Source organism: Purpureocillium lilacinum (genome assembly GCF_023168085.1).
Source record: "Purpureocillium lilacinum CBS 284.36 DNA, scaffold_3, whole genome shotgun sequence".
Classification (NCBI taxonomy): domain Eukaryota; kingdom Fungi; phylum Ascomycota; class Sordariomycetes; order Hypocreales; family Ophiocordycipitaceae; genus Purpureocillium; species Purpureocillium lilacinum.
The window spans coordinates 2,302,235-2,315,658 of record NW_027072113.1 but is presented as its reverse complement, the minus strand read 5'-3'; the positions used below and the strand labels follow the sequence as shown (position 1 = coordinate 2,315,658).

Sequence of the window (13,424 nt, the reverse complement as noted above, 5' to 3'; positions counted from 1 at the left end):
CCTGAGAAACAACGACAACAACCAAAAGCCGCGATGCAAGAAAGGAGAGGGGGTAAAGAAATTACATGTCGCAAAAGCGATCAAGATCCTCCCTGGTAGATCGCCCTCCTCTGCGACGGAGCCAGATCACCGGGCTGCCTGCACCAGGGACGGGCTATTCACGCGAGTTGCTGCGAGGTCGACTTCGTGCCAGTTGACCGACAGGCGCGACACAATTGTTGTTTTTGTTCTGTTTTTGGATCCCTTTCCTGCTGCCTTGCTGCCCTTCTCACTGACGAAACGTTGCTTTTTGCTTATGGCTGTTGGTTCCTGCATGGTCCATTTTGAAGGTTCAGAACGAGAGCCGAAAGCAGTCTGAGAGTGCGTTGGTCGTTGTACTGTATGCGTGCGTGCGTGGGTGGGCTTGAGGACTGAGCAAGACTCCTTCTGGTCTTGTTCCTAATCTTCTCCATTTTGCTCTTGTTGGTATCAAAGTGCGATAATCGCCACCCCCCGTGCAAACCACCCAATAGACATCCCCGTGCGTCCTTCGGCTTCTGCCCCTGTTGGTCAGAGAGTGTGCGTCACACGGCACCGCTCACCGGGTCTCTGAGACCAGAAAACGGCCCGCGGTCGACGCCGTAGTTGTCGTGGCCCTCGTGGGCATGCATGTCTCTCGGCCACAGGCGCGGTTGCTATGCGTGTCGCTCGCCCGCCGCCAAAGGCTGGGCGATGCTCACCAACCAGTCGACGGGCTCGCAGCCTTCATCAAGGCTTCTTGGTTCGACAGTCCATCTCCCTTACCCAGTCGCGGCGACGGGAGCGGCCGCGGAGCGAGGAGTCTGCCCTGGGCATCTGAGGCCCTTGCCCTCTCCTGTCGTGTAACACTCCATCACCACGTCGGGCATGGGAAGCCCATTACAAGCCGCCATCAGCCCAATCACAGATGCCGCCCGGCAAGGTCTCGAAAAGCCGAGAGGCGGTACTTGCGCAGCACAGATCGCCAGGGTCTTGGTGTGGCGGCGGCGGCGGCTGCTGATGTTGCTGCTGTTGCTCCTGATGGTGCTGGCGCTCGCCGTGGTATGCCGCCGCCATCTGCAGCCCCCTCGCGCCGTACGGATACGCGCCGTGGTGGCCCTGCAGAGGCGGTGGTGGCGCCGGCCTGTAGGCCGACATCTGGTTCATAGGGTCCCCGCTCATGCCGTCCTGCCCATTCGTGCCAACGACGACCATGCCGTGTCCCGTGCTGTCGATGCCGGCGTTGGCCGGCCCCAGCAGGAGCCCAAATTGATGCTCCGCAACGGGCCCCGCAGGGGGGGCGATACCGTCGAAATGTTGGACATGGGTCATCGGCTCGAACTGCGGCATTGCATAGCTCTCGGGGTGGTACAGATCCGGCATGGTCGATCGCGGGGGAGTAGGGAGCCCTTGCGGATGCTCGAGCCCCCCGTAGTAGCGGCCCATGGGCGTGGCTGCTTGGCCGTACGCGGCACGGTCCCTCATCCTCGACTCCCTCGCCGCACAGCCGCCTTTGCGTCCGGACACGGCTCGTTTCGCGCTGTGTTGGGTGGGCAGCCGCGGGTACTGCTGGTTGCTCAACCGTCCGCCCGGCCGCCTGCGCGAGTTGCCCTTGCGGTATCTTGTTGTGCTCTGTACGCCGTTTTGGACGGCCCACGGCTCCAGCACCCACTCGTTGGCCCGTTTTGGGTCCTCCGGCACGGCGTTGAGGGTGCCGTCATCCTTGCGGCGTTTCGAAAATGCCTGGTGTTCAGGGTGTAAGCGATACATTCTGGCCTGGACGGACAGCTCAACAGCGACTTACTGCGTTCATGCTCAGATTGTGGCGGATGCTGTTCTGCCAGCCACCCTTTTCCGTGACTGCTTTGTTTGTGTGGTCGCGAAACCACTGGTACATGTCCTGCAGCGACATGGCGTGGTCCTCGCGGCTCATAAACGCCTTGTATATCAGTTTCGCGTAGGGTTCGTCGAGCTTGCCTTGCTCATCCCGGTTCTCCACGCAAGTCGCGGGCGACATTGACGACGTGCTCGGATGCACCCCAGGCAAATCTTGGAGGCATGCCGATGGGGACTCGACCTTGGGCGCCATGTCGGATGACGGCGTTGCCATGATGAACTCCTCGGGGGACAGCACGTCGGCATCAAAGCGTTCCATTTTCAGCCCTGGAGGAGCCGTTGACAGGCTGTCAAAGTCGCCGGGGCAGTCTGCGTGTGGACTTGAGCCGTCCGAGCCGGTCGCAAGGCTTCCCAGAGCCCGCGGCGCGCAATTCGCAAACATGTCTTGCTGGCTCGACCAGGTTTGGGTTTTCCGGAGCGCCGGCACTGGGCCAGGCAGAGAGGAAGTCGGTGACCAGGTGTCCGGTGTGGCTGGTGAGCAGGTGTAGTTGGGCACGTACGTGCTCGCCGGAGTTAGTGAATCAGCGTTCAGGCAGCTCTGTTCGCACTCGGCTGAGGCCGGCGGCGGCGACGGCCACGTTCTCTGGCTTCGTAGCCGAAGATACGCCTGATTAGCGGTTGTGAATGGGGTTTCAGTAGCCAAGAACGCGCGCGGCTGTTGCGGCGACGGCTGCAGATGTTGTTGCTCCGGGATGTCGCGAGACTGAGCCGGAGAGAGTGAGTCCAGCCCATTCAAATGCAGCTGTTCCATTAGGTCTGGCGATGATGATATAGTAAGAGCCGCTGCCGTCTCAGCACAGCCAGGTCGGCATGCTGATTGTATTTCTCCGGATCCGGTCCGCGAGGGAGTCGTCGTGTAGCTCAGAGACTCCGTTCCGTTAGAGAATGGTGGATCCATGGCGGTTGAGGGAGCAAAGAGTCAGGTGTGATGCGTAGGAAGGGCGGGAGGCCGGGTTTGCCGTCGCCACAGCAGTGGTCCAGTTCGCCTTTGTTGCCGTTCAGCGTGACCAGGACCAAGGACGACCACGGCCTTTGGGGCAGAGTCGTGACCGCCCGGGCGTTGGGAGGGGGGAGGGGGACCTAGGATGAACCGTGGACAACACGCCGACAGCTGGTGACCGCGGATGGCGGTGACACAAACGACCACAGGACTGTACACGCGGCAGGCGGGAACTCAGGATGACTGTGGTCTGAGGGGGACCAGGCGATGTCGTCGGCGGTCAAGGGAGTGACGCGGGAGAGCAAATGCGTCCCGCCTGACTTCTTATTCCAAGAGCCGCACGTGTCCAAGCTCGACTTACAGGCGCGGGCGAAGCTAAGGGTGAGCAGGGGCATGTCCATGCAGCCCAGATAGATCGAGACTGATTGCGTCCAGTCAGCGCTCAAACTCCCGGACATCTGGCTTCGCTGCCTCTTGGATGGCATCTATCGGCAGAGTCTTGCGTCCTGGGATCAAAGAGTGCAGTCGGAAAGGGTTGGGTGTGAACTGAGTAAAGCACAGGGCCTGCATGGGGGCGTGTTGGAATAGAGGGGACCTGGCAGTCCCGTCCAGCCTGACGCCCCAGAGAATGCATGCCTGGTCGGCGCGCCTTTCATCCTGTCGCCCCAAGTCTGCGTACCATCATCCAGCCTGGCCGGCCGTGTTGCATACAAAGACGACCGCGTCCTTCGCACACGTACGCCTGTGTCGCCTGCACCTTGTGACTGCCGACACACATTTGTTGGGTATTCTTTGTACTTGCAACCTGGGCCTGATAGCCGCAACGCCGCCGTGGACGTATGCCTGGAAGCGTACAAAGTACCGAGGAGACAGGGCCGCGCACAACGCACTGCCTCTGATACGTGCCGGGCGTTCCTCGACCCTGGGCTTGAGTTCCCCTCGGGGTAGGGGCTCGGCCTGGCTGTGGTTCGACCAGTGTCGTGTGCTCGTGCCTGGCACTTGCTTCTTGGCCGTGTTGGTTGGGCACCCCCGAGTGTTGACCCTGGCCGCGATGGCCGCATCCGGGGAGGTGGAGCTGCCGCCAGGACTGCGGCAGACAGTGCGTTGGGACGGCCAGCATCGACAAGATTGAAGGAGGGGCGAGGGAACGACGGGAGCCACCATGGAACGAGTTGGCGATGCCTTGTGCGACCCTCAGCATCTGCCCATCTCGCCCAGCACCTCCCTCTCGCGTCGGCCCTGATGAGTCCTGTCCCACTTCGAACGCCGGCACTAGAAGTCAATGACCGTTTATAAATGCAGTGTATCGCCGCTCGAGAATCGTCTAAGGTCTCATCATGCATCAGAAAACGCCTGGTTCAGACCGTGTACTTTGTACACCCACCAGCACCTTCAGAACGTCCCGGCTCTCGTAGGTCAACGCAAGGCTGATGAATGCATGGCTGCATCGGCTCCGCCCTCTCAGGATGTGGCTGGAAGGAATATTGCCATGGCCCGGGGCGGAGGAGAAAAGCCAATACGTTTGCCTCGGCCGGCCAATAAGGCAACCTGGCCTCGCAGAGGATCAGTGACGGGTGATGCCGGTTTACTAAGGCCTTGCTGGAACGACCCCAGTTAGAAGACACTCCATCCCTTCGCTGCACATCATCCTCGCTGTGCCCGAAGCTGCGCGAGTCGGTCGGTGGGCAATGATCCTTGCCCAGGACGGGGCCCCCGTGCAGACCTGACCCAGGACCGTGGCGGCGGTTCTGACGATGCGACGGCCATGGGTACCGCGGGGGAAGGGAATCCTCGCGACCGTCGAGCCCATCCACTTGACGCTCAAAGGCGGTGACGCCCCTGTGCCGCACCCCATGCCAGGCAAAGCGATGTGATTTCGGCGGCTTGGGCAGCGTCAAAGCTGCCGAGGAGAAGCACCCCTGCTCGGTCCCTGCCCTTCCATGGAGTAAACTCGTTCCAGAAGCCGTCCTCACGGCACACAAGCCAGCTGCCACCGGCGACATCCAGCACTCAGGGCAAAGAGGAATAAAGCCACGGATGCGGTCCAGGGCTCGAATCTACCCCCGTCGTGCCAGCCGTAGCATTGCCCGACAGCGTTACACGATAATTAGTGGGGGTGTCTCTCACCGTCAGAGGCACCGAACACCCCTTCACCGTTGCACGAGGGGATGTGCCGAGGAGGCTCTCGTTAGCCGATCAAGGTGTTTGGAAGCTATGAACCGTGGAGGTGGCCCGTCGTCGTCCAGGGTCCATCGAAACACCTCTGACTACCGAAAATTACTGGCTGTGCCGTCGCCTAGACCGATTCCTCCCGCGTTTTCCATCGTGTCACCTGGCGTTGCCAGCCATATCGCAGGTCCTCGCGCCGTACATCAAATGGCCGCGAAGCAGCCAGACCGAGGGGGTATTCGAAACAAAGTCACATGGGGTAGGTAAGCATTCCGCAGAATGCCGCGGCCGTCGCACGCGGGAGCCGACCAGGTGCAAGTGCAAGTTACTTGCGGTAAAATATCTTCATCGAGAGCTTCGTCAGCGCCTGTACGGGATTGGCTTGGAGGAAAACTGCCGGGAAAGTACCTTCTTGAAGTTGAAGTGCAGCTGGAGAATGCCCTGCAAATCACTTGGTCAGCATCTTCAGATTCCAGCACATGTCCTCCCGCGGCCCGCAGGCATCCACTCACTCGGTCAAAGGTGCTCTTGAAGCCGCGCTCTTTCTTCGCACTGAAGTCCCACTGGCGATCAACGATGCGGAAAGCGATGTCCTCGTACGGGGGTCCCGCAATGAAGATAATGAGGCAGGTGTCCTCCTCTCCGGCCTTTGCATGCGACTCGCCCCGCTTGCGTCCGCCCTCGCGAAAGATTTTGTATGTCGGAGTCTTGGTGCTGTCGACAAGGTCGGGGTAGAAGATGTTGAACCTGTAGCCCTGGACAACCTTGGGCGGCGGATTGTCATGGTCGAAGTGTGTCTGGTTGTACTTGTTCCACTCGTAGCCCATCTGGACACGGTTGAAGTAGCGTGGCTTCCGTGCCTTGTACCTGCCAGCCCACTCTGGCTTCTTCCGGTCAGGAATGGCGGCTTCGGTGGTGAAGACCTCTTCGTTCTCGAGCAAACCCTGGGCTGCCTCTCTATCGTAGAGGGCTTTGGTTGCCAGGGACGCATCTTCGTTGCCTGCGGCGGAAGCATTCGTAGACACCGCAACGGCCTTTTCTCCGGCGATGGCAGCAGCATCCGCTGTTTCACCCGGCTGGCCAACGACCGCTGCCTTTGCGCTGGATCGTGCGATCGGGCCCCGCTCCTTGAGCAGCTTCTCTCGCGATTCCGACATCTTGTTGAAGATGCCCTCGACGACCTTTTTGGCTTTGTAGAACAAAACATCCTCAAGTACGTACGACTGATACTCTCTGTCGATGAACTTATCACCGGCGAGGGCGGCCCGAATTCGAGTCTCATACATGTCGAGCCCTACGGACGATTGTCCCTTGAGGTTCTCGGAGAGTACGTCGGCGGTGACTCCGTACGCGCGGTCCTTTTCCTCTCGTCTGACAGGATCCAGGTCAAAGTCTCGCATGGCGCAGATCGTGCGTAGAGCCTCCCAATACTGGCGGTTGGATGCGTCCACCTCGAGGGTAAGAAACGAGGCAATGTCGCCCATGAGTTCGGTAACCTGGGCGCGGGTAAGACTCTCAATGTACGCTGCTGGGTCTTTGAGATCGATGTCGAGGTCGTCATCCTGGTCATCAAAGGCGTCGCGATGCTCCTCCATGTATCGGAGGTTGAAAGTGAGATAGTCGATGGGCTTGGCCCGGCCCTCGCGGACGCGGATGTCGGCCTTTTTCTTGGACTGTCTGAGCACGAACTTGTCCTCGTCGGCCACGAACTGGCGGGACTGCTCGTCCGAAGTGAGATAGCGGGCCAAATTCTGGGCCGTCTTGGATGGCTGGTCGCCTTTGGTGGACTTGGTGACTCTGTTGCTGGAGGCGGGTCGAGGGCCGGTGATGTCTCGCTCGTCTCCCTTGCGGCCCGACGAGCCCTGGCCGCCCAACATTGCGCGACGTCCCGGATCCATTTTCGCCGTGATTCCAGGGACGGTCGCGAATGGTGACTTCCGGGGTTTTGTTTGAGGGAGATTGGGAGTTTGTTGTGAGGGAAGGCAGAGGTGCACTTCAAGTGAACGCGTTCAGAGCGGGTCACATGACCGCCTCACAGCTGCCTGACGCTCCGTCCCGGGTGGGGCCACAGGCTGGCCACCAGCGGCGCAGTGACTGAGGGCCTGCCCAGGTGGCCCGGACGTGTGGCCAGGCTCCCCAGCACCACAACTCCAACGCCCTGTGCAGTCAGAACTGGCCTGACGGCACCAACAGAGCAAAGACATGGCAGGGCGAGATGGCATTCGAGCTGAGAAAATATATTCCATGATCGCCATGATCGTTTGTCCATGGTTCCCCTTGTTGCGAGGATGTTCGTATCGTACACTCCAAAACGATCGCCCCTTCAGCCCCCCAAACGCCGCAAACCACCTGCAGAGAGTATCACGATTGCAGCCCAAGTCCAAACACCTCGACATCATATCTTCATATCCAGCGTCTCCATTGGCACTCTGGCCCGTCACCATCCTTTTTGAGGATCCGTGCTCTCCATCTCCAGTCCGCGTATGCTCTGGCTCCAGTCTTGCCAGTTGAAGTCGTCACCGAGCATGTCCGTATCCTCCACTACTTGGCTGTCTTCAAATTTTGTGTTCATCACGGTGAACGGGTCGCTCCACAGGTACGGCGGCACGTGGCTGTCCTTGGGCGGCTGCGTCTGAAGCGTGAGCGCCTGCTGTCGCAGGGCCGCCTCCTGTTGCTCTGTCACGCGGTTCGGAAAGCCGGGCATTGGACTCGCTGTAGAGGACAGATTCGCATTTTTAGGTTCGTCGCCGGCAACGTTGTAGAATTCTGCGATATTGAGGTTCGGCTGAGACATGAGGTCGTCCATGTACTGCATGGCCTCGAAGGACAAATCCATCTGGAGAGGCACGGGATCGCCCGGCGGCTTCAAGTGTTGGGACTGCGTCGTATCGGTCGACATTGAACCGGCTAAAGCCGTGCCTTCCGCTGCCGACGGCGCGCCCGTAGACGGCTGCCGAGAAGCAAAGGTGTACGGCGAAGGGCTGGCACCATCTGGCCGTGTCAGCATCCGCCACTTCTCTCTGATCTGCTCCATCCTGTTTTCGGCACCAGGGACCGGCCCGAAACGCGCCTGAGCAGGGTTCATGCGCTCAGCAAAGTCCAGGCGACGCGCCTCTTCCTGATTCGCTTTGAGACGGGCAATCTCTGACTCCCGATGCCTTCTGGCACGGATGAACAGCTTCCGGAGTGGCAGGAAGACGGCGGCGTGGTCTGCTCTCTTCGCAATCTCGACGGGGTCCTTGTCGTATCCGTTGACGGCTTCCCATCCTCGCTCCACAAGCGCCGTCCACGGTCGCCGGCAGCTTTCAATCAAGGTATACGCGATTGCGTGCCAGTTGGTGTACGTCTTAAACAGCCAACGATACTGCTTGCATCTGGGGTCGGTGTTCAGTTTATGGCCATACTCGATGACCTCGATGGCTGCCACGTAGATGCGCTGCCTGATTTCGCTCGATAGCTCATAGTTGGATCCGGGGAAGAGCATCGGCTGGTAGATGACGAGGCACATCTTGGCCATGATGACACGAGCAATCATGGCGGCGACCCAATAGAGAGGATCTGTCTCGTCAAGAACGTGCTGCAGGAACTTGTTTTCGATGCGCCGGTATACGTCGATAAGCATAGCTTCTCGATCCTCGAGGCTGCCTTCATCAACTTTGGGGCAGAGAGAAGCCATGGCCGAGGATGCCGTGACTAGGCGACGTGAAAGAATGCAAATCTCAGCCCGAACGATCGATACGGCAGCATCTGACCGGCCCTCTCGTGGGGCGGGCGGCTCGATGCTCTCAGGACTGATGTCCGCATCGTTGATGTTGCTGGGGATCTTCGTATCGTATGACCGCTCGCCAACCGTCATGTCCGTGCCGAGTTCTTCAGCTGATCGAAGGTCCAGCATTAGTATGGCCCACCAAAGGCGCCGTCGGATCTCAGTATCAAAGGGCGAGAGGTTAAAGTGAGTCCCGTCCCTGTGGATTCCTAGCCCCTGAGCGATGCGTATCAAAAGACCCGTCAAGGCCCAACAGAATCGACTCTCGTCGTGGCGCCTGACAACAATTAAAAACATAGCAAAGGCCTGAACAACAGCGATATCGGATGTATCTAGAAAGTTTGCCTTGGCGAGAGACTGCTCGAGGGCAAATCGGTATTGCGCAAGAAGCTCATCCTTGCTGGAGCCGAAGTTGGTCTCGACCTAGGGTTGTCTGTCAGTGGACTACTCGGGGTGCGATGTGGCTATCGGCTCTGCCTACCTCTTCTGGTTCAAGAGATGTGATTGCCGCAAAGTAGATGGCGAATGCCAGAGCCTCGTTCCCTGGTGAGAGCTTGTCGCTGTTTCTCCTGGCCTCGCGCATCACAAGGTCCGTGGTTGGTACATGTAGTAGCTTCACCAGCGGTTCGACGTTTTCCTGATAAACGGACCACAGGAAAGTGACATGAGACGGCAAAGGATGACACTTTTTCAGGCTCACGTCTGCCGACCGGTACCCCAGCACAAACGAATGGTGGTCGGAGAGGGATCCAACGCCTGTTGCGGGTGAGTCTGTAGGTGTGCCCTCGTATTCCGAGTCGTCGGCGTCTTCATCAGTGAGACGCTGCGTTTCCTCGCGGATAGAATCCAGCTGCATCCTCATTAGCACGCCGCAAGATTTGCGCAGGGTTCTGCATGGAAGTACCTCGTCATTCAACTTGGACCAAAACCCACTGCTGACGTATCGTCGCGTGCCACTATGGTCGTCGAGGACCATCCGACCAAAGTTCTTTTGCATATCCTTCTTCATGGCAGCTTCGTTATCCTGAGCGGTGGTCGAGTCGGGGTTCCTCGAGAGCGGGCTGCCTGTGGCGAGGTAGTCCAGGCTTCCGGATCCTTGCCTTTGCTGCAGACCTTCCAAGGCACCCGTCGGAGAGCTAGCGGTCGAAGGCGCTTTGCCTGACTCAACCTCTATCTGGCCGCTGAGCTCTTCCACGATGCCCTCGAGCTTCCTCAGACGCTTGATAAGCTCTACCTCGCGCTGGGTCGAGTTCTTTGGCGGCGCGTTTGGGTCCTTGGGCCGCTGCTGACGAGGCGCCCGTCCTGGAGCCGGGAAGACGCACGGGATGAGGGCGCGACGACAGTTGGAGCAGGGCATCTGCTTGTCGCAACGTACCTTGCGCCGACGACAGGTGACGCAGGATCGCGGGTTCAGTGCCGGGGCGCCCGAACCCGGCGCGAGAATTGGGCCGGTATGAGCGTCAGGGCCAGTCGTCTGATAGACGGTGACATTGCTCGGGTGGTGCGGGTGATGCGACGGCGCATCATGCTGCACAGGCGACGGCGGCGAGGGCATGTTGGCGGCATCGCCAGCGTCGGCCCGCCTGGCCATGCTGTTGAAGTCAAAGGAGGTCGCCATGGCTACGCAATAGCCACGGACAGAGTGCGAGGGCGTGCTTCAGCGCGACATTGGCGGTCGCGATGAGGCGGAGATAAGCGGCCGAGTCGATGAGCTGTGGTTGACCTATGACGGGGGCTCGGCGACACGGGCTGCTTCCTGTTCGACAGACGGCGGCGGCGATGCTGTCGGTGAAGACGACGTCGATTCGGCGCCCACGCTGGTGCTTGCGAGTTGTGTGCGTGTGGTTGCAAATTGCAAAAATGACAGGAGCAGGATGCGAAAGGGCTCACGGACGGCATGGAAGGATGATGACCCTGACCTTGTTGGTGATGGGCTGAAGTGGGGTGAGGGGACTGAGGTGGACTCTGTAATCGTCAATCAATCCCTCGCGCCCGCTGGGACCCCCCGGAGCCCAGTGGAGGTCCACGGGCTGGGCTGCCCGCCAGCCAAGAGCGATTTAGGGCTGGCCTGCGGGTGCCGTCCCCCGCCAATGCCGCCCGCGCCAGGCGAGGTGACGCCCAACCTACGGCTTATGTGGGCATGGGTCCGTCGTCCAGTGCAATGCCAGGCGGCGTTTGGCGGGCGTTGTGTCCCGCTAGCGCCCACCCTGCCTGCCTGCCAGAAGCTCCCATGCCGCTTGTGAGAGGAGCCCCCGTTTCATCCGCGGATTAATGGACGGATTCCGAGCTGTTCCAGAACACACTACGCAACTGCGCTGTAACCGACTTGCTGCGAAGAGGCATTCCACAGTTCGCACTCTCGAGGCTATGCCACGCGCCGCGTTGCGTTTCGTTGCCAAAACTTATCGCGCGCTGTGTCAATCACACAATATCAAGCGGCCTTCACCGGTTCGGTCAAGTCCTGCAGTGTCCAAGCCCCATCCCGTGGCAATGGAAGCCCCTCTTCCGTTGCGTGCGAATCCATGCGTTGGCGGTTGGTTTCGGGCCGCAACCAACACCCTCCCCTGCCTGCCTCCCAGGACGGACTTTTGCGGAGTACCTCACGCCATGCCGCTCAGAAGAAGCAGGTCGCAAGGCCGTCTCAGCTCGGTGCCCTGGCCCGCGGCATTCTGAGCGTTTCGGGCTGCGCACCCCAGCCCTGTGACTGTCTGCACCGTCTCGCCGTTGGCCCGCGGAGGAATACCTGGTCCAACTGCCGGTGTTACAAGTGATGGAAACCTCGCCGGCAGCAAATAAACTTCGGAAAGGATGAAACTTGAGTCGTCCGCATGCCTGGGCCCTTTCCGACGATGCGAGGAGCATGGCCGCATTGCGGCGGAAGCTCAGCCTTGTCACTTGCGGTTGACGTAGGCGCGACACGCGTCACGTAAACGCCAACCGGTAGCATTCTGGTTGATCGGCCTTGTCCTCAATTGGCGGTCTGCGTTGGGCTTGGTCGCGACGACTCATCGCGGGTTTATTGGATTTGCGGGCGCTGCAAACAACATTGAAGGTACTCACGCAACAGCCTGTCGGCATCGATCTGGCTGATCACGAAATGAGTCAACCAAAAAAAAAAAAAGAGCAGAGGAGCGAACAGATCAATGCCCGTGTTCGACAGGGGGGACAAGAGAGATGCCTCGAGGGCAAAAAAAATGAATCCCCAATCGAAGAATGGTACTTATAGGAAAAGCCCGATGCGGGGGTCGAACCCGCAACCTTGAGATTACCGTGTACTCGTAAGAGTCTCACGCTCTACCGATTGAGCTAACCGGGCCAACTGCCGTTGGACGTTGTTGAAATCGGCTCTCCTATTTTAGTTTATACGGAGCTCCACAACAAACTTTGCGCATGGTTTTATGATGAAAGCCTCGGGGTCTGCCATAATAGGTTCAGAAGATGGAAAGACCGCAAGCAGGATCAATTTTTGTATATGAATATTTGCTTTTTGAGGCAAATGCTGCTTGCAGTGTGAGTCAAGTCTTGAATATTGAGCGGTGTTGACAAACGGACCGCGAGTGTATCATCTGTCGCCGCACAAAATGGACAAGGACGATTTCCCGAACGCGCGGTACCTCGACTGCTCGTCACAGGATAACAACCGGAGGCCATCTCATTAAAAACTTAATGCAGCCACGAAGCACACAGGAACTATTCTGCATTCTGGTACTCGTCGGGTACCAAAGGACATCAATCTCGTTGTCGATACTCCCGGGTAGGCGTCAAAAGTCCCTGCCCACGATGTCTCCACAACCACAACTGACCGCGCGACAGCGCCCTCAGGAGTCAGGACCGACTGCGATTCGATCCGTGGTCCGCCGACGACGATGACGACGTCTGTCCGCAACCCATGGTCGAAGCGACCTGCAATGGCCGCCGACCTCTCGCTGCAGCTTCCCAACAGAGGCAAGTGATCGCGCCTATCGGCCAGCATTTGCCTGTACAGCGGGTCCATTGACTGGCCACCGAAGACGATGGTTACACGAACTGCTGCTTCATGGCATGTTCTGGGTCTTGGGAGCTGCCCAGTAGCATGCTGGCGACAGAGCCGCAAGTTACAGGTTGACCGCATTCAAGCTTCATCGCGCACCATGAATGGCCGAGAGGCGAGCCGTCTTGCATATAGTGGCACGCCATGATTGGAGAGCATGGATTGCTCGACGCACGCTTGATAATGGCGTCCCTCCTGCTTAGCGTCGTCGCGCCACGACATTTCCCGTCTGTCATGGACGCCGGCGCCAGCATGTGCTTTGGCGCCGTTACAGCCACCAACCGCTGCACTCGGTCCGTCACCACACTGTATCACGGCTTGTCCGTTACGAAGCCGCCGTGGGCACGGTGATGCTCTACTGTGGACGCAACGCGCAACAGCGTTGATACTCCTCCTTCCGTTCGTCCGCCGGCGACCTTCCTGACTGCTGGGCAATGCTCGGTTTCGTTCCGTGGCGTCAGTCAGATCCCTGCAGACAGTTGCGTCATGGCCTCAAGGGACCCAGAGGCAGCTTGACCCAAAACACAGACCACCATGCAGACTCGCGAGCCCCGGACCGGACACGTGTGCTGGAACCCCGGATTCGCGACTGCATTGGCCCATGCCGCCTGGCAGCGTGGGGAGAC

The 13,424-nt window shown here is 59.3% G+C and overlaps 3 protein-coding genes and 1 non-coding gene across 4 annotated transcripts; all 4 read right to left on the bottom strand.

The window, feature by feature from the left end:
- Positions 1-897: 897 nt before the first annotated feature.
- On the bottom strand, positions 898-2,152 carry PLICBS_004285 (uncharacterized protein; the record flags this gene model as incomplete). The annotated part of the gene is made up of 2 exons (XM_018326992.2): positions 898-1,740; positions 1,802-2,152. 2 exons carry the CDS (start codon positions 2,150-2,152, stop codon positions 898-900), a joined length of 1,194 nt encoding a protein of 397 aa, XP_018174454.2.
- A 3,175-nt stretch (positions 2,153-5,327) lies between these two features.
- On the bottom strand, positions 5,328-6,900 carry PLICBS_004284 (uncharacterized protein; the record flags this gene model as incomplete). Its single annotated transcript, XM_018326994.2, has 3 exons — positions 5,328-5,345; positions 5,411-5,443; positions 5,515-6,900. 3 exons carry the CDS (start codon positions 6,898-6,900, stop codon positions 5,328-5,330), a joined length of 1,437 nt encoding a protein of 478 aa, XP_018174456.2.
- A 539-nt stretch (positions 6,901-7,439) lies between these two features.
- On the bottom strand, positions 7,440-10,386 carry PLICBS_004283 (uncharacterized protein; the record flags this gene model as incomplete). Its single annotated transcript, XM_018326995.2, has 3 exons — positions 7,440-9,191; positions 9,250-9,618; positions 9,673-10,386. The coding sequence occupies 3 exons, from the start codon at positions 10,384-10,386 to the stop codon at positions 7,440-7,442; spliced, it is 2,835 nt and encodes a 944-aa protein (XP_018174457.2).
- A 1,612-nt stretch (positions 10,387-11,998) lies between these two features.
- On the bottom strand, positions 11,999-12,084 carry PLICBS_004282. Its single transcript has one exon. It is a non-coding gene; the product is annotated as a tRNA-Lys (tRNA).
- Between the last annotated feature and the right edge of the window lie 1,340 nt (positions 12,085-13,424).